At 50.5% G+C, this 18,405-nt stretch overlaps 1 protein-coding gene across 2 annotated transcripts; it reads right to left on the bottom strand.

Moving 5' to 3' along the window:
- Positions 1–124: 124 nt before the first annotated feature.
- Positions 125–17,031, bottom strand: LOC101065592 (semaphorin-6D-like). Of its 2 annotated transcripts, XM_011609219.2 has the most exons (23): positions 16,804–17,031; positions 13,640–13,704; positions 9,456–9,570; positions 8,637–8,819; positions 8,382–8,496; positions 7,885–7,942; positions 7,459–7,515; positions 7,288–7,389; positions 7,115–7,205; positions 6,862–6,984; positions 6,632–6,720; positions 6,459–6,548; positions 6,266–6,393; positions 5,790–5,921; positions 5,552–5,707; positions 5,293–5,466; positions 5,066–5,206; positions 4,892–4,969; positions 3,982–4,037; positions 3,804–3,854; positions 2,106–2,356; positions 1,899–2,030; positions 125–1,804 (listed from the first exon to the last, which is right to left on the bottom strand). In XM_011609219.2, exons 4-23 carry the CDS (start codon positions 8,770–8,772, stop codon positions 653–655), a joined length of 3,312 nt encoding a protein of 1,103 aa, XP_011607521.2. In that variant the 5' UTR covers positions 8,773–8,819; positions 9,456–9,570; positions 13,640–13,704; positions 16,804–17,031; the 3' UTR covers positions 125–652. The 2 variants fall into 2 exon arrangements, with proteins under 2 accessions (XP_011607521.2, XP_011607520.2); XM_011609218.2 differs by lacking the exon at positions 9,456–9,570.
- Between the last annotated feature and the right edge of the window lie 1,374 nt (positions 17,032–18,405).

The raw sequence follows: 18,405 nt of genomic DNA, 5'->3' as shown, positions 1-18,405 counted from the left end.
CACTAGGTGGCGCCACCCAGCAGCAGCCTGGAGAAAATCCTCAAAAATAAAAGTGTCAGGATTTAGGACAGATGAGGTTTTTCAGCTGTGCAACTTTATTTAAATAAACTCGGGGACATTGGTCACTAACATGCGTCTTTATTGCTTTTTCTGTTTAAAAACGCGATTAAAAAGTCATCTTTAGAGAAAATGTTGATCAATGTACAAACAGCAGGAAGGACGTCTGTTCTCTGAACAGTCCTCCGAATTCTGAAGAACCTCTTGAGCTCATCGTTTCCCCTCAGAGTTCCTCTTTTCAAACTAACTCCTCACATTTCTGAAGCCTTTTCAGGATCAATGATAAATTGACAGTTGTGGTTTGAGCTTCTCTTTATTTTGAAAGGACTTCTGTTCAACTTCCTGTCTGTGAGGAGGCACGTTTTAGTTGTACGGTCCAAACCCTCTGAAACCTGCAGATACCAATATGGTACAAATGTGAACGTCTAGTTCCTCCAGCTGCCTAAATGTGGGAGGGGCTATCCCACCGGAAGCAGGAGGAGCTATCCCACGCGGAGTGGGAGGGGCCTATCCCACAGGAAGTGGAACAATTGGAGTGTGAATGAAGCCCGCAGCAGTGGGGGGCACCCTCAGTCCTTCCTGAAGCCCCTCAGCATCAGTAGTCGAAGCGTCCCGCCTCTGTTGTTGCCGACGTCGGCGTGTTTGGAAGGAACAGCGGTTTTGGCGGGACTTTTGGCTTCAGCGACACCGTTCGCCGCACGACGGCCCCCCGCTGTGCATGCGGCCCTTCGCTGTAACTGTGTTGCCGTGTCAGACAGCTGCTGGCCGCCACCGGACGCCGACTCTCCTCGCCACCGTCGGCCGCCACTTTTCCCGCCGGGGGGCCGTTGCAGCTGCTGTTTGTGTTCATCCTGGCGATAAAATGCACGTGCTGCGCCCCCCGCTGGTTGAAGCTGCGGTGGCGCGGCACAGCCCCGCCCCCGCTGCCCATTTTAATGAGAGAGTGACGCTGGGACGTGCCCGGTTGCTCGGGGATCACCTGCTGCTGCAGGGGGGCAGACGAAGAGGGGCAGGAAGGGTTGGCGGAGGAAGAGGAGGACGAAGAGCTCTGAGCAGGTGCATCCAGGTGTTTGGGGAAGCCGTCCCGCGGCAAAGTGGAGTTGTTGAAGCACTGCGAGTCCGTCTCAGGCTGGTGACAGCTGCTGTCGTGCTGGCTGCTCTGATGGCCGTGGTTGTACTGGTGGGTGCGGGTCTGGCCGTGATGGTGGTGATGGTGAGAGGAGGAAGAGGGTCCGGGGAACAGGGAGGACGAAGAGGTGGAGGTGAGGACCTTAATGCCGCCGGTCCCCGAGGCGCTGACCTCATGGATATGTTTGAGCAACTCGTCCAAGGCCGAGACGTCCACCACGGCCTGGGGGAGGGGCTGTTGGGGGAGGGGCTGTTGGGGGAGGGGCTGCTGGGGGAGGGGCTGCTGGGGGACTCCACCTCCTCCGTCTGCAGCTCCATCACCACCGGTCAGGTTCTTGTCCTCCAAGAGGTGCAATGAAGTGCAGGAGGCTCCTGCTTTGTGGGCGGTGCCGTTGATGAAACTGTTGCTATGGTGACGAGAGATGGGAAACACTTGCTGAGCTACAGTGTTTCCAACAACCGCCATGAAGCCCAGGTTGGACCTGGAGCAGCTGGGCGAGGCTTCGGCCATGTTGTTCCAGTTCTGGTTCCTCTCGTACTGTCGATGCTGCTGGGCCTTCCTGCCGCTCATTTTGGGGGTGGAGTCAGGCGTAGGCAGACCGGACAGCTCGCCATCAGCCTGGAACAGAGGAAAACACAAACATCTGATGTGCCTCCTTAAATATCAGATCTTGAGTTTTCATCAGATCAACAATGGCGTTCTACGTGGATACCTGTGGCCGATCGAGCTCGCCGTCAGCCAGCACCAGACCCCGGAGTCCGTTAGAGCACGCCCGGGGCTCCGAGAGGCCGTTGGGGATAAAGGAGCTGTAGAGCTTTGGTGAGGAAACATCCAGTTTGTCCTCCTGGAGGAGAAAAAAGGAACAGGAACTCAGATTTACTGGAGGATGAAGATGCTCCAACCCTTTAGCCACACCCACCTTGGACTGAGTGTCCAACAGCCCACTGATCTTGGCGAGGGAGCGCAGTGACAAGGCGTGTGACAGTGACGCCTCGGGGTCTTTGCCCAGCCTGCATGCACGCTGGGCAGCGCTGCGGCTGCAGTAACACGACACCAGGAAACCCGACAAGATGGCTCCCAGTGAAAAGGCCACCAGCACACAGGCGATGAGCAAGGTGTAGTGCACGTGAGCGGCGACGCGCTGGTCCAGGTCTGGAAAATGGCCGACTTCTGCAGGACGAAGACAAGAAGAAGTTGGCAGGAACATCATAAAATAACAACAGACCAACGAGGAAGCTAACGTCTGTTCCCGCAACATCTGCATCCAAATACATGCTGGCTAGCTAATGCTAACATAACGAAATGCAGAAATTGTGAGGATCTTCTATGGTCCGCAAGTTCAATGAAATAATGGAGGGACGGCAGGAAGAAGGGAGGTTCAACAAAGAGGAGAGGAAACCGCAGAAGAGAAGAGACACAGATGTGGACTGAAGGTAATGAGGACGATCCCAGGTGAGAACAGGAGGTGGTGAAGGTGGGACGTGAGGAGAAGAGAGGAGAGAGTACAGATGGGACAGAGGGAGGACACACGTGAGGCCAGGACAGAGCGAGGGACGAAGAGCTGGGAGTGATACAACACAAACACACACACATCAGATTAGCCAGGCTAGCATCTACCAATCAGAATTATTGATTTATCTGTGACCTTGTGACCTCTGAGCATATGGAGGTGATGGCTCATGTCAGCCAATCATTATATGCACACAATGCTAAAAGTTGAGCATATAGAAGCTAATTTGGTTTGACCTTGGGGTGACCTGGACTCTGTGGTTTAGCAGCAGCTCTGCAGGATATTGCTCCAAAACTGAAGCTTCACATGGTTCCTCCACATTAGCATGCTCGCTAGCTCTCCCTACCCCAAGGAAACATTTGTATTCACAGTGAGGCACAGGCGGTAACTGTGTCACTGAAGCTGTAGGTAACACACACACACACACACACACACACACACGCCTTGTGTGTGTATTGAATAAAAATGTGGCTCTGCGGCAGGTGAAGTCTGACTCCGCCCCCTCCACTCCACAGTTTCTCCTCGGAGACACCACCTTTCAAACGGGACTTGAATGTCCAACATGTTTGTGATGAAGTTGCATCACAAGTAAAGGAGTCAGGTCACATGACCGTAATACCGCGCACTCCATCGTTGTAAAGGATCCAAACGCCACCATGTGTTGATGTACTGATAATGGGGGCGGGGCTTCAGTGTTACAGTTATATTTACCTGTCAATCACAGCCTTGCAACCTGAGCGTTCCAAAGAGCTTTAAAAATCCCACTGAGCTTAAATGCTAACAGTTATTTACCAAAGCTGAGGCAAAGCACATCAGCACCTAAGCTAACAAGCTAAAACAGCTGGCTCAATGTTTATTTTGTGATATGTGACAATGATGTTGTTGCAGTTCTTCACCTCATAACTGTGGCTAGCCAGCGCTAGCAGGTATTTGGTAAAATAACGTTCTGACACACCGGCGCGGTCGCCACGTCTGCGACATTAACGGTCGGCTGGTCGCAGCTTTGTTGGAATTGTGTGGTTGTTTCCCACGAGCCTCTGCTATAGCACTTATGACACAATCAGGAAAAAAAGGCAGGGCATCAGAAAAAAGGGCGGAGCATCGTACCGTGGGCGGGGCCCGTCGCAGCCTCCTGGTTATGTGCGGTCGTTGATGTGTCTGCCGTGTACAGAAATGCAGAAATCAAAACAGTAACACATGTTGTCACTCTTATTGTAGCCGCTGCTGGTAATCTGGATTACATCTGGATTACATCTGGATTACATCTGGATTACGTTTGTCTTACCACAGCTGTCAGCGTTGAGCACGTGGTCGCCTTCCACTTCCTGTTCAAACTCCGCCCTGCAGACACAGAAGGATTTAAACAAAAAAACACTGGTCCAGACGCGCTGCCTCCTCCTCTCACGGTCGTTGTCATGGGATACCGTTGCCCAGGGAGTTAGTTGACGATGTGTATCCGAAACCACTAATTAGATTAAATATTGCTGAATTCAATCTGAGGCGGAACGTGGAGGAAATGTCAAGGTGAGCAGCGAGGCGTGCTGGTCGGCGTAATAACCATGGTCGTTAGCCCCCTCTGCTCTCTGCTAGCCGTGACAGTTTTGCTAAAGAAGATTAACGAAGTTTTAACGATGTTTCACCCATTTCGCGTCCACAGAGGAGCTCCTCAAAGCAACAGATGTTGCTCCCACTACAGGTGCCCCCCTCCACCCGACGATCTGCTCTCTCTGCCCTCTTTAACTCCCTCATCACTCGTTCTCTCTCCATCCGTGCGTGTTCCTCGACCCCCCTGGTCCATTTTCACCAGTGTGGGCGGAGCTGTGGGCGGAGCTGTGGGTGAACAGCGCCAAACAGAACAGGAGGAGGTCGCTGTCACAGCCGGTGGCCATAAATCCTGCTGTCGTTGGGGCACCTAAACGCCTCTTAACACACAGATAACGGTTGTCCCATGATGCACTGGGGCAGAGCCACATTAGCCCAGCACAAAATCTACACACAAGGTGTAATAACCGTGTTATAAACACAGGATCAATCCAGGCTGCTTCTCTCTGGACAACCCCAAGTCCTGGTCCTGGTCCTGGTCCTGGTCCTGGTCCTGGGCGCCACGTGCCAAACAGTTCCTGCCCCTCTGTCCTCTGTCCATCCATCATGTCTCTACACCTTTATGACCCTGAAGGAGTGAGAGAGACGCGTACCTGAAGCCTGGTGGCCTGTTGCCACATCTGCCGGTCCTCAACCAGACGCAGTACGGGTCAGCGGAGGTCAGACACGCCCTGCAGACCAGAGGGTCGGGTTAGATGTTTGTCATCCATCTTCATCCCCCTGATGAGGGCATGACTGTGGGAAACCCCTGACTTGTGGGGACTCACCTGCGGCAGGTGCCGTGGTGGCCGCAGCGGCTCAACGGGACTCTGATGACGCAGCTGCTGAAGGCCACAAACAGGGCGTGATGGTCTTTGTCCAGCTCCAGACCGAGAACCCTGCGGTCCTCCTGACCCTGAACATCACACCTACATGCACAGAAAACAGCTTCAGAATGTCAAAAACAAGAACTTCCCCAGACAGGAGAACCAGAACATTCCGCTGAGGTTCTCACTTGGATGGGTTGTAGACATCAATGTCCTCCAGCAGCTCGGTTCCCACGCTGTTGTTGGGATGGGTGCTGGCCAGAACCTTGAGGATTCTGCCATCTTCAGAGCCCAGGAACATCACGGTCCGGTCCTTGGTCAATCCAGCGGAAACATCGACCACAATCTGGGTCAGTTTGGATCTGTGAGAACCAAACCCAACGTCAGGGATGAGGGAGGAGGATCCTTCTGGATAATCCTTCACACGCATGTGTGTTTCAGTGGTACCTGCTGGAGGTCCTGGTGAAACAGGGCCGCTCGTTGACAGAGGGAACGGCCTCGTCCATCAGAGGATACGTCTTGATGAAGGTCAGCATCTCATCCGGAAACTGAACCGAAGACTTGTACTCAGCGGCGGCACCGTCACCTGCACACGTTCCGGGTCTGGAGAGCAGAGGAACCCAGAACATGGCTCAGAACGACTGCTGGCGAAGCCGGCTTCAATCCTGGTGTGAGCGAGACCCACCGTGGTTGTGGAACCAGCTCCTCAGCTACTGGGGTCCATGATAAGTCATTGGCCCGCTGTTCCTTGAACTTCCTGTTGAAGACTTTCTCAATATCATCCATGTAGAAAGCACAAACAGCTGATCCAGGAATGCTGCAGAGGCAGATTCACACGTCAGAAACATCTTCAGCGCCCATCAAGAATTCACTCAAACGGATCCTCGACTCATCAAAACTGCTCCTGTAACAGCTATGATGCTGCCATGGCCGCTAACATTAGCAATGCCACGTTTACAGGCTAATGCTGAAGAAGTCAGTCGCTATGATGCTAAAACACCTGAGGCGATGGAAGCTAACACCTGAAAGGTCAGGCTGAGGACGGATGTTTGAACAAATATCGGCAGCGTTCCCCTTTCAGGACAACGCTAAAGCTAGCAGACAGGAAGTCCATCTTTTAACCTGAGATAGATTTAACCTGACGGCAATGGTGGAGCGTACCTGTTGGCCTGAGTGGTGAAGACTCCGACCACAGCGGGCCTCTGGTTGATCTGCAGAACGTTGGTTAGAGACTGAAGAACATCAAAGTAGAAGAAGGAATCTCCAGGAACGGAACAATTTAGTCGAGCCTGGACAGAAACGTGATGGTCACCAAAAGCTTTTCCAGGGTTAAATCAAAGAAACGTGGAGTCACCTTTAAAAACGAGGTCCAGTATCTGTCCAGAACTCTGGGAGAACCTCCGTTATCGTTCTTGCAGACTCGAGCGACTCGAGAAAACACCACCTGGGGAGAGAACGATGCGTCTGAGTGTTGCTGTCACAGAGGTGATCGTTCTCTGTGCAGGCGGTGGAACGTGGGTCCGGTACCTTGCCCAGCGCGGTGTACTCCACCGCCATCTCGCTCAGGAAGAAGTACACGTAGTTCCCGTAGTCGATGGCGTGCAGGAAGTGAGGCTCTGGAATATAAAAACACTTTTAATCACATCATCGTTAATCTGAGCATTCACCTGTGAGGCTGCGGTGGGAGGAGCCAACCAAGCGGCGCTACAGATGTGTCTCTATTAGCGCTCCTGGACGCCCCCGCTAAGGTCACCGACCTCGCAGCCACTTGGAGTCGTACTTGACGGTCCTCAGGACGGGGCGGCCGTCGCCCAGACTTCTATAAATGACGGCGTCGCTGGCCAGGAAGTCCGTCATGGTGGCCGAGTAAAAATCTCCACCTGAGAAACGACAACATCCCGTTTAAGCTGCCAGATCCCGACCCATCAGCTGGAGGTCACGTGTGAAAGTTCTGGCTTCTCCAACGAGGTTCTGGCTTTGTCGCTCGTCGTTGTTTCTGACCAGACTCACCGGCGAACAGACCCACGTTGGACTGACCCGACTCGAACGGACATCGAGCCTGACCCACCAGCTCCTCCCCGACCTGCTCCAGCGACACCATCTAAAAGACGGAGCAGAAGGCCAGCGGAGGTCAGGTCAAAGGTCAAAGGTCACCCTTTTAGTTTAAAGTCTTTTTAATCCACCTTGTAATTCCTGCAGGTGGGGTTGAAGGCGTTTGTTCCGCAGGCGAACAGCGTCTCGTCGTCCCGAGGAACCAAAACCTTGATGTAGTTGTAGCACTCGTCCTGGAAAGCAACCAGAGTCAGTCTGTGCACGTTTGCAACATCGGCGCCGCTCCGTTAACACGGACTCACGCTGTTCTTCCCGCGGACCAGACACTTGTTCACGTCTTTGGAACGCCACGTTAGCTTCTGGAACACAGGAAATGATGTGATCGCAGCAAACATCAGCGCGCGGCAGCCAGAGGTCAAAGGTCAGGACGTAGGCGTGGACCTCCCTCTGCTCTCAGCAGCTGATTGGCCACACACACGTCTACACACACTCTGAAGAATTGACAGGAGAACCACTACCAGGAGCAGTGACCTCTGACCCTGTGGCTTTGATGCCACAACCATCAAAGGTGAGATGTCCTGCATGGCATCTGTCAGATGAACCTCTGTATCGTACAGAGAACGTGAGGTTCTTCAGCCTCGATGGGCTGATCACAGGTCAGCTGATCACAGGTCAGCTGATCACAGGTCAGCTGATCACAGGTCAGCTGATCACCGGGTTCTACTCACCAGCTGAGGGACAAACTGTTCTGAGGCTGTCGTCAGATTTACGGCAAACACGTGATCCCTGCAGAGAAACAACGTAAAATAACCCAATTGTGACAGAGAAGCTGTGTGTTTATGCACAGATTAATCACGTTATGCTTAAAATTAAACGTTGGCATCGCATCTGAATGTGCACCCAGTTTATGTGCAACAGAGAAAACTGCAGGGCGACAGGAAGACCTCCTCCTCCTCAACACTAGGTGGCGATTGGAGTCTTTTCAGCAGGTGAATACGGCCTCTTTCATGTTGTCACATCACTAACAACTGGGAGGAGCGACCTCTGACCTCAGAGAGCTGAGGCTCCCCCCCCCCCCGTGTTGGGGGCGGAGCCTTCGTTCAATGGAGTTTGAGTTTGGGTCGGATTGGAGAAGTAATTCATGAACTGGAGTGTCATGTGAATGTAGTGTGTGTGTGTGTGTATGTGTGTGTGTGTGTGTGTGTGTGTGTGTGTGTGTGCTGACCTGGCAGCAATATACAGCATGTGGTTGATGCGTATCATCCTCTGGAAGTCCAGACCCAGTCTCAGTGTGTTGTTGTCCTGAAGTAAACCTTGAAAACTTGGAAAGAGCCTTGATTCTGCAAAGAAAAGGGTTAAAAACTGGTATAAACAAGTATAAATGGTTTTAAACAAGCGTAAACTGGTATAAACGGGTAAAAATGGGTAGAAACCGCGACCTTGACCGACCTCAGGAGCTGGTAATCATCATAAAACTCACGCTCTGAGTCCACCACGCTGGTCGGCTCCAGGTCTTTGGGAAACAGTGTCGAGGCCGTCGTGGATGAGAGACACCAGCCGAGGAAGAGCCACAGCCGTGCCGGTTGCCATGGCAACAGCCTGTGGCTCAGGCCCATTATGAAGGGGGGGTCCTGGTGATGTCAGCAGGTCATCTGGTCGTTGGCTGGGGGGAAACAGAGAGAAACACGTCTGTTTTCACCCTCAACTGGCACATTTAGGCCACGCCTCCACGCCGTGGTTTGGTTCTGATGGGTTCTGTGCTCAGAGGTGAAGTTCTGAGCTGTGCCGAACATGGAACCTTCTCTCACACACAGACGCAGCTCGAGTCATTAAAATAACAAAGATGCTCTTTTCAGTTTTTACCCAGCATCCTTTGCTGCGTTAGCATTGATGCTCTACGCTAACATTGCTTCTGTAAATGAAGGAAGGAGGAAGTGGTTATGGCAACAGGAAGAAGAGGGCCCCATTACGTCCCAGCTTCCTGTGCTTTTCACAGTGAAAACCTGAAAAGTCCTGAATCCTCAGCAGATGTTTCAGCTCGTCAGCATCTTTTCACAAAAACTGAAGTTGCAGCACAAAAACACGTGATGTTTTATCTTCTGTCAAAGCGTCTTGGATCCCTTCAAGAATTCTACCGTTGCAGCTGCTCGTCTAACTCCCTGTGTGTATTTAGCAACTCAGTTTAATGTGAATACAGATAAAGAAAACCTGAACTGGAAAATCAGGTGTTGATGGGGCAGTTAGCATGTTCGGCTAAGCTAACCTGCGAACAGCAGAGGAAAACTTAGCAGAAACGTACAGTGAAAGAATCAAGTGCAACAGGTGAGGAGGGGAGCCTGTAGACAGGAAGTGCTCGCAGCCTCCCAGGAAGTAAACAGGAATATTGGAGGTGGGGCGGACCCCCTCAGAGGTTCCTGGAATAATAAAATAACCACATAAATGAAGCTGCCGCGTGTTGTCCATTAAAAAAAAACTACAAAAACCATCAAATACAGAAGATCATTTGGAAAATATGGATGAATGATGGATGGTTGAGGGATGGATGAGAAGAATTTCTGTGAGGAGGACGTGGCAGTTCACCTCTCCTGTCGCTAATGGCAACCACTAAAGAATAAGCCAATTAAAGTTGACAGCTCATCAAAGTCGGGCAGCTGAGGATTGTGGGAGAATCGGAGGAAACTGCCACTCAGAGTGATTAAATATAGACACAAACATGTTTGATCATCTGACAATAATGTGAGCTAATCTGGTCACTTGGATCGGGGGCGGGGGGGGGGGGTCACACGTGTGATTCAACAACACCACAGAAGAAGAGGAGAGCACGCTGGAGGAACAAACCAAAAAATCATCAGAAATGAAAATCTGCTGCTTCAGAACAACTCTTCTAACACACACACACTCACACACACACACACACACACAGGTTTCTATGGAGACAAGTGGGACTGAAAGTGGAACAGCGGAACGTTCTAGTAAAAGACTGTTTGACAGAGAAGAGTTCCAGGAAGAGACGGGAGCTGCTGCTAGTGACTGAACCTTTGGAGACGTTTGTGCTACACGTATGTTGCTGCACAGACGTGTCACAGTCAGACATACGAGGAGGGTCAGAGAAATCTGCCTCATGGTCTGGGTTCCTCCTGGGGCTCCAGGTTCCTCCAGGGGCTCCAGGCTCCTCCTGGGGCTCCAGGTTCCTCCAGGGGCTCCAGGTTCCTCCAGGGGTTCCTGGTTCCTCACCAACAACCGCAGACAGGTGAAGTTACCCACAGATTGACCGTCTGACCTCCAAATATGGTCGTGCAACTACGTCAAGACAATAAAGTATTCTTTGCTTAGGTCAGAGTTTCAGCTGTGGCGTCTGTATCATCACACCACCGAGGGCCAATCAAAAGGCTGAGCTCATGCTCAGCATACCGGGATACTGCGGATGCCATGTCAACCAAAAGACAAGAATAAGGACGGAAGGAGAGTAAAGAAAGGAGGATGAAGGAATGATTAAAGGCTGAGACAGATGAGACGACGACACTCAGACTGAACCTGCTGGAAGTCACACACACACACACACACACACACACACACACACACACGTTGGTTAATCTCCTCTGTGGGATTAGTGCATCACTGCAGACCCTCAAGAGAACATCCACAAACCTCTAGACACACACACACACTCTTGTGTTTCAATATTTGTGAGGACTTTTGCAGACAGACAGACTCCACCCCCAGCTCCTGACCCCTGACCCCTGACCCCGTGACCTTGCTCTAACCCAACTCTGATTAAAAGCCTCGCACACGTTGTGAGGACCAGACTGAAGGTCCTCACTTTGCTGCTCAGATGTGTGTTGTGGCAGCAGCTTAAAGACCAGAACAATGTTAAAGACACTTAAAAGGTTAAATGTTTATGGTTGACCAGGTTTGAGGGTAAATGAACAATATTGTTCTGGTTAACTTGGTCAGTGGAGCCACGTCAGTGGTGGGACGGTTCCACGTTCTAGCGCCTTCCACGACTCACAACCTTCAGGACAAATAGATGCTAATTATAAACATAGGTCAGAGAGTCAGAAGCGCACACACGCACACGCACACACGCGCACGCACGCACACACGCACACACACACACGCGTGTGATAAGTTGGAATGTTCTCCCCTAGTCTTGATAAACTTTCCCAGCATTCCTCAGTGATGAACACTGAACTTTCTCACACAAACCCCCAAATTCACAAGAGTCAAGAAGAAGAGAAGAAAAATCAGAATCTGAGACAAAAGATCAACTTTGATGATGTCAACAGGAAGAGGGGACGTTTCCCTGAGGGACGATCATGAGGATTGTTGGACTTGTTCCATGTAATCTATCACTAAATTAGCTGATGCTAACTTGCTAATGCCCTTGTGTTCTGGAAAAGGAAACTGGTTCTTTGTTAATTCAAAACAAAAAGCAGAAGGTAAAAATCACCTGAGGTTACTGGTTTTACAGCAACCTGAATAAATGCCGGTTATGAGCCGACGCTGAGCTGCAGGGACGGTGCGGAGCCGCAGAGGAAGTGTGGCGTTGACCTAAATATGACATCTTTATGGAGGTTCTATCTCCTGCAGACGGATGGAACACATTCACCACTTTCACGTCTGAGTCAGGCAGGAAACGCCGCCCTGGGACGGCAGACTGAGAAGACGGATAGAGGAGATGCGGATGGAGGGTGGAGGTAAGTCTGGGAGGCGATCTCAGGTGTGTGATGAGTGATTCAGGTTTATCGCTCATCTAAAAAGTGCACTTAAACACACCATGTGTGTCTGTGGGAGGGATGGTGCTCATGCTAATGCTAACAGTAGCAGATGTCCTTGTACATTGTTCCATCCTTCATTAGACAACCTTAATTTTTGTCATCCATCTTTGTTTAGGACAACAAATATCCATCTTTGTCCTGCTAGCGTGCTCTTCTACAGGAAGTGGGCGGCAGCCATCTTTGCTGGGTCCCCAGTGTGATGGTGGAAACTCAGGTCTGATTTTATCTCTAAAACCTTAAAAGTAGAAGTCAATGTGAACATCAGACCTTCAGCGTTTCCTCAGCTGATCTCAGACATGTCATGTGACCTCGGGCGCCTTCAGGAGGCCTCAAATCAGATAATCTTTCCTACCCTTAATCCCTGGGCAGAGGGGTGGGGGCGGGGTCATGAGGGAGGGGTCGTGTGAGTGGGTGGAGCCAGAGGGGCGGGGCTGATCATATGTGGGTGCAGCTGAGGGACCCTCAATCTGTCTGCGGTGATGACATCATCACAGACACCCACGCAGGAGCCGACCTGTGATCAGTTCCTCTTCCTGTAGTGGAGCTTTTATTCGTTTATCACGAGAAGCTGAAGATGAGGCGTCACGGACGCAGGAAAAAATGATCAATATTGAGTTTCAGTAACGTCTGCCGGACCTGGAGCTGTCCCACATCTGGACGCCATCAATAATCAATGATGCGTTATTGGAAACAGGAAAAGATCAATCAGTTCTCATTTCTGTTGTCAGACATTCTTTCTAAAGGCTGCAGCTCAGAGATAATCAGATTACAGCAGGCCCGTGTGTGTGTGTGTGTGTGTGTGTGTGTGTGTGTGTGTGTGTGTGTGTGTGTGTGTTGGGGTCTGTATCAGAGATTAGCAGATTGGATTTAAACTCGGGGTTAGGGGCATCAAAATGCTGCCTCACTTTTCACCAGGGCTGCTGTCACCATGGCAACCTGGTCTGTGTGATTACCCCGACCTCGCTGGCCAATCAGATCACTGGAGACGTGCGGTCATAATTCCTCACAGTCTTCATCGTCTTTCAGGCTAAATCGGGTTTATTTCCCAGGTGGGGGCGTTCAGCCTCCATCAGGTCCAGACAACAGGCGAGAGCAGCTGCTCACATCATTCCGAAGGTGTAAATTGCTTTTTTATCTAAACTTTAATCTGGAGGAAAAGAGGTTGTAGATGAGCTGAAGATTGGCAGATAGCCTCAAAACAAAAAAACAGGCTCGCTGGGATCCATCAGCCGACCGAGGAGCAGCAAGAAGTGACCGAAATATCAGATGAAGAACAAACACGTTTCTCCTGAAGGTTTTTACAGCTCAAGACATGAAGCAGCAGGTTTGGGGAGACCTCCCCAACGTCCAGAAACAACAGGAAGTGGAGCTGAAGCCACTTCCTGTTACTGAACACAGACCTCCTGACCGTTAGGGCAAAACTACTGAAACAACATCGCTCTGTAAAAACATCCCATAATCTCCAACCACCACGGAAACATGAACGATTGATCACAGCTCGTCATGATTACGACCTCACTCAGCACTAACGAGCTAATAATCGCACATTAGCAGCAGGTATGTTGCCATGACAACAGAGTGACTCCAGGACAACGCAGCATTTCGCCTGTAGGTATATAACAACCTCATACTGAGGAGAGGCCGTGCACGTACACACTGGCGACGTGCACACCCACGCATACACACCATAACGAGGATGACTCACCTGGATGAGACGGTCCAATCAGGAGAGGCCTGGCGGGGAGGAGACGGCGTCCTGGGATCATCGGCCTGTGGGGAGGAGGAGTGGACGTGAGTAATGTGAGCTCGGCAGGTGCCATTTTCCTCTGAATCCAGGTGCATGATGGGAACAGAAAAGAGCAACTGGCTGATTTCAGGTCTTTAATTCTGAAAATCCAGCCTGTTCAGGTTCCTGTTGCTGCTGCGCCTCAGAAACAGGAACTAGTGGCTAGAGGCTAGCACAAACACGAGGAACCATCATGGCGGCTCTGCTTCCCGCTGCTGGTCAGAGGTGAACCAGTGGAAGCATGCTAGAAGACCAGTTAGCTTTAGCATCAGTCTGCTGGTTGGCTACGATTAGATCAACACGAGTCATGTGACTCCTGATAAGTGAGTTTTTGTTGTTTATTTAGCGGCGACACAGTTAGCATCATCACACTGAAGGGATGGTTTATTTAAGAACGAGAGCTGGGAATGTTAGCTTTACGTTAGCGGTTCAGCCCCTCACACCCCCCTCAGAAAGCTCACCTTCATTAATAATCATCAGTAATCAGCTCCGATTATTGGTGATTATTCTTAAGAACTGCGAAAACAAATGTTTTTTGTTTTCTGTAAAAGAAGAAAATAAAGCAGGCTAATCGGCTGATTAGCACAGAAGATTAGCCTGAAGAATCCACACATTGTTCTGTGTGTGCTAACGTGGTCAGAATATGCAGATGTTCTGAAGCAGAAGCTCAGACCTGCTGGTGGACCAACAACGTCCTGGCAGCATGGAACACCTGACCACACCTGGTGACTGTCCTCTGTGTCTCTGACCAATCAGAGAGGAGGGATTGAAATGACAACCTTCAGGTTACCGGTGTGATAATCTGAGGGTTCGCTGGGTTTTAACTTCTCCTCAGCTGATGCACTTCCTGAAACGTTCCCGTCTCCACGGTAATCTGGAGCGGTGTGGGCGCCACATCAACACTGAAGCTGAGCCAGGACCCGTTTCAGAGCTCCAGGAGAACCAATCAGAACGATCACACAACGGAACCAGTGACAGAAGCGTTGGAGCTGACGGAGGACGGATCCATCAGTTCTGATCGATCGGCAGCCTCGAGACCTCCAACACACAGGAAGTGAAGCTACGCTGCAGACGCTGCCAGAACCAGAACCTCAAAGACCTTAAACACGCACGCACACACGCACACACAGAGCCTGAGAACTTCCTGTTGATTCTATGAGGTTCCATCAACAAAAACAGTGTGTGTGTGTGTGTGTGTGAGAGTTTTACTAGAAAAATAGGACATTTTAGAATTAGTCCTCATAATAAATTGTTTGTGTGTGTGTGTCTGTCTGTGTCTGTGTGTGTGTGTGTGTGTGTGTGTGGTCTTCCAGTGAGAATGCAGACGTAGAATGACACCATCTGTTAGAGCCGCTTGTTTTACTGGTGTGGGCGACCATCATCTACTGGTTTGTGACGGGTGTTTTTCTTGTTTTCCATCCTTCTAACCTTCCATCCTTCTAACCTTCCATCCTTCTAACCTTCCATCCTTTACTTCTTTCCTTCTTCTTCTCTCAGCTGGATTAAACCTAAACCATCATCCTGTTTGTTCAGGATCAATTAAGCTGACTGGAAATCAATGACTGATGCCATTGAGTATTTACCTCAGGCACACCTTTTGTTATTGTATTTGACCTTCAAGACCACACACACACACACACACACACACACACAAGCTGTCTTGGCTGCAGCTGATGATTCCTGCCCCCCTTTATCACCACCCACCCAGCAGGGGCTCCCAGGTGTTGTGTTCTAACGCACATGGGAAATGTCATCAAAGCATTTCTGATTCTTCTTTCACAGTGTGTGTGTGTGTGTGTGTGCGTGTGCGTGTTTCAATAAAACACCAAAGTTCTCACGGTCTGTCCTGCAGGGGCAGACGAGGGCAACCCTTCGCCTCCATCAACTCAGACGATTGACCCTGGGTGGATGCACCGATGGCCTCACCGATGACCTCACCGATGGCCTCACCGATGGCCTCACCGATGACCTCACCGATGACCTCACCGATGGCCTCACCGATGACCTCACCGATGACCTCACCGATAGCCTCACCGATGACCTCACCGATGACCTCACGCAGCTGTGTCAGGGTGCCAACAGTTCTTAAAGGTTCACGTGAGGCATCAGTGACTCCGCCCCCAAACAGCCTCGGCGCCACAGCAGCAGCGAACGTTAATGGTCAGTAATATGAGGTCGACCTTCAGACACAACGACCTCGTTCATGTGTGTGATTTACCAGCAGACGACCAGCGACACACACCAGAGAAAGGAATTAAGAAAGGTTGTTACCAGAGACGGGCGCAGATCAGACATCAACATGATCGATGAATCTGATCAGCGGGAAATCAACAGAATTCAGCAGAAATAATCAAATTTATCCTCTTTTCTTTAATGATTTAATGGAGGAAAAGAAAATGAACAATATTTGTTTTGATTTATTTTGATGAGCAGAAGCTGATCAATAATTTATGAACCTCGTGTGTGTGTGTGAGTGTGTGTGTGTGTGAATGTGTGGGTGTGTGCGTCTGTGTGTGTGTGTTGGGGGGGGGCTGCTGAACCTCTGTGCAGCCGGCCACAGGGGGGCGCTCTTCACGTGGTTCTGCTGAGTCACAGCTCCAGGACCCCCACTATGCTGATCATCAGGATCGGGATTTAATGAAGTCCTGATCCATGATGTCCGGGACCTGGATAAGACCTGGTCCTGGATTAGACCTGGTCCTGGGTTAGACCTGGTCCTGGTTCACTGTAATCTTACTTTTAGTAATGACGCCAGCCCAGCTGTTGTTCTAGTCAGGGCCCAGTCCAGGTCCCAGACCCGGTGCTGGAGGGCTGGTTACAGGGCAGCTCAAATATGAGCTGACGTTCATCAGCTGCTCATGGACACGAGGTGATTCCACATGAGCAGCCCACAGAGCCTGATCCTGGACCTGATCCTGGACCTGATCCTGGACCTGATCCCCATCCGTCCAGTACAAAGACGCAGACAGCAGGAGGTAGGACAAACGGACCTGGAGGATGCCTGACTGACAGCCGCCACTCAAAGGTCACACAGATACATACACGCACGCGCAACGTCTGTTAGAACGCCAGAAGAACCTCACCAGCGCGCGTGCACATGTCCTCTGGAGCCGCGCAGTCCGACGCAGGTAAATCTGCAGCAGTTCCGGTTAATCCCACAGAACCCAACCAGCCGAACCGGCAGAGAAAATCCGGGTAAATCCAGCGGGACGGACCGGGACCGGGAGCGTCCTGAGTGGGTCTGAAACACACAATAAAGCGGCTCCGAGGAGCTAAGAGGCTCCCAGCATCAGGACACGCCCTCCTCATTATCATAACGGCCAATCACAGGGCGGGGCCGCGGCGCGTAGCTCCTCCCACTGTCTGCATTTTAAAGCGACCGTGTTTAATTAACAAAAGGTTGATTGTGAATTAAACCCAATATTTTTGACATGGTGATGACGTCACCAAATCGTCTGGAAACAGAGTCTTACACACACACACACACACACACACACACACACACACACACACACACACACACACCAACAATTAAATAAAAGGAGAAAGAAGAAAAGAATGACAGTGAGGAGACTATCAGTACTAAGTTAAATAGCTAGTTAGCGCTGATCTGTTCTGACCTGACTGGTTGTGTCCAAAGCCGTCTGACTGTTGCTCCTGGATTTGTGGGAACTCCATCAATCACGAGAGGATTGATAATCATAATAATCAATAATCTGATCATGGAATGTTTTGTTGTCATGGTAACCACTTTGCACTCAGTGTGACAACGTGAATTTGGTAAAAAAAAACTTCATACATTTCTATGAATGACATCAGCTACATGATTGCTAGTTGAAGAACTTTAACACCTTGATAAGTGATTTTGGCTAAAGCTACTCAATCAGAATCAGATCAGATCGCTGCATAGCAGAATTAGCTTCATTTGGCTAATCCTGGTGCCACAGCTGTCATTCTAGGAAGTCCCACAAATTGCAGACATATGGATCCTGTGGGTCTTAGCGGGCTTTAGGATGTTGGTAATCTGTCCAGAGCTAAAGACGGAGCGGCAACTCGTTTTTCTGAAGATTTAGCCGTTAGCGCAGATGTCCTCGCTGACCTCACGTGTTGATAGAGGTAAATCAACACGGGATTCTCTTCTTCTCCGTCTCTCCGTCATCTCTCTGCATCACCTGCTGTGATGCTAAGACGCTAACGAGTTTTGAATGAGTAGAACATTCTAGCCCAGTAGAGCTCCTTTCTGCGTCATCCCCACTTCACTTCCTCTTCCTCATCTTCATGTTTTGTTCCATATTCAGACATTTCAATCCCTCATTTACACTTTTCAAAAGGTCAAAGGTCAACTATTGAAACCTAAGAGTTGCTGCCCATAAAACAAGAAGATCATTAGCAGAACTGAAAGGTCGGCACAGAGACACCACGAACGTGAGCCTGCACAATCAGCTAACACCAGAGCTAATGACGGCGCTAACGACCACGTCAGCTACAACATGATAGCTGCAGCTGATGTTTGCAGGTTCCAGAAGGTCGTCTGGGAAATTTCAGGTTCTGATCGTGAATGTAAATCAGACCTTGATGGTCGTCCCTGTTACCCGTCTCCATTCTGTCCCTATCGTCCTCCCTCCCCGCCCTCGCGGCTCATTGACATTCAGCTCACGTTTCGGCTAAATCGAACGTCTCTGTCC

Source organism: Takifugu rubripes, chromosome 12 (assembly GCF_901000725.2).
Source record: "Takifugu rubripes chromosome 12, fTakRub1.2, whole genome shotgun sequence".
NCBI classification, from domain to species: domain Eukaryota; kingdom Metazoa; phylum Chordata; class Actinopteri; order Tetraodontiformes; family Tetraodontidae; genus Takifugu; species Takifugu rubripes.
The sequence above is the reverse complement of the archived record's forward strand: the minus strand, read 5'-3'. Positions and strand labels throughout refer to the sequence as shown.

What these genes read in the sequence shown, in the direction of transcription:
- LOC101065592 (XM_011609219.2), bottom strand. Translation starts at nt 8,772, where the DNA reads ATGGGCCTGAGCCACAGGCTGTTGCCATGGCAACCGGCACGGCTGTGG. An exon ending in CACCACGGCACCTGCCGCAG is followed by an intron (nt 4,970 to 5,065) that starts GTGAGTCCCCAC and finishes TCTGGTCTGCAG; the next exon opens with GGCGTGTCTGACCTCCGCTG. An exon ending in GCGAGCTCGATCGGCCACAG is followed by an intron (nt 1,805 to 1,898) that starts GTATCCACGTAG and finishes CCTCTGTTCCAG; the next exon opens with GCTGATGGCGAGCTGTCCGG.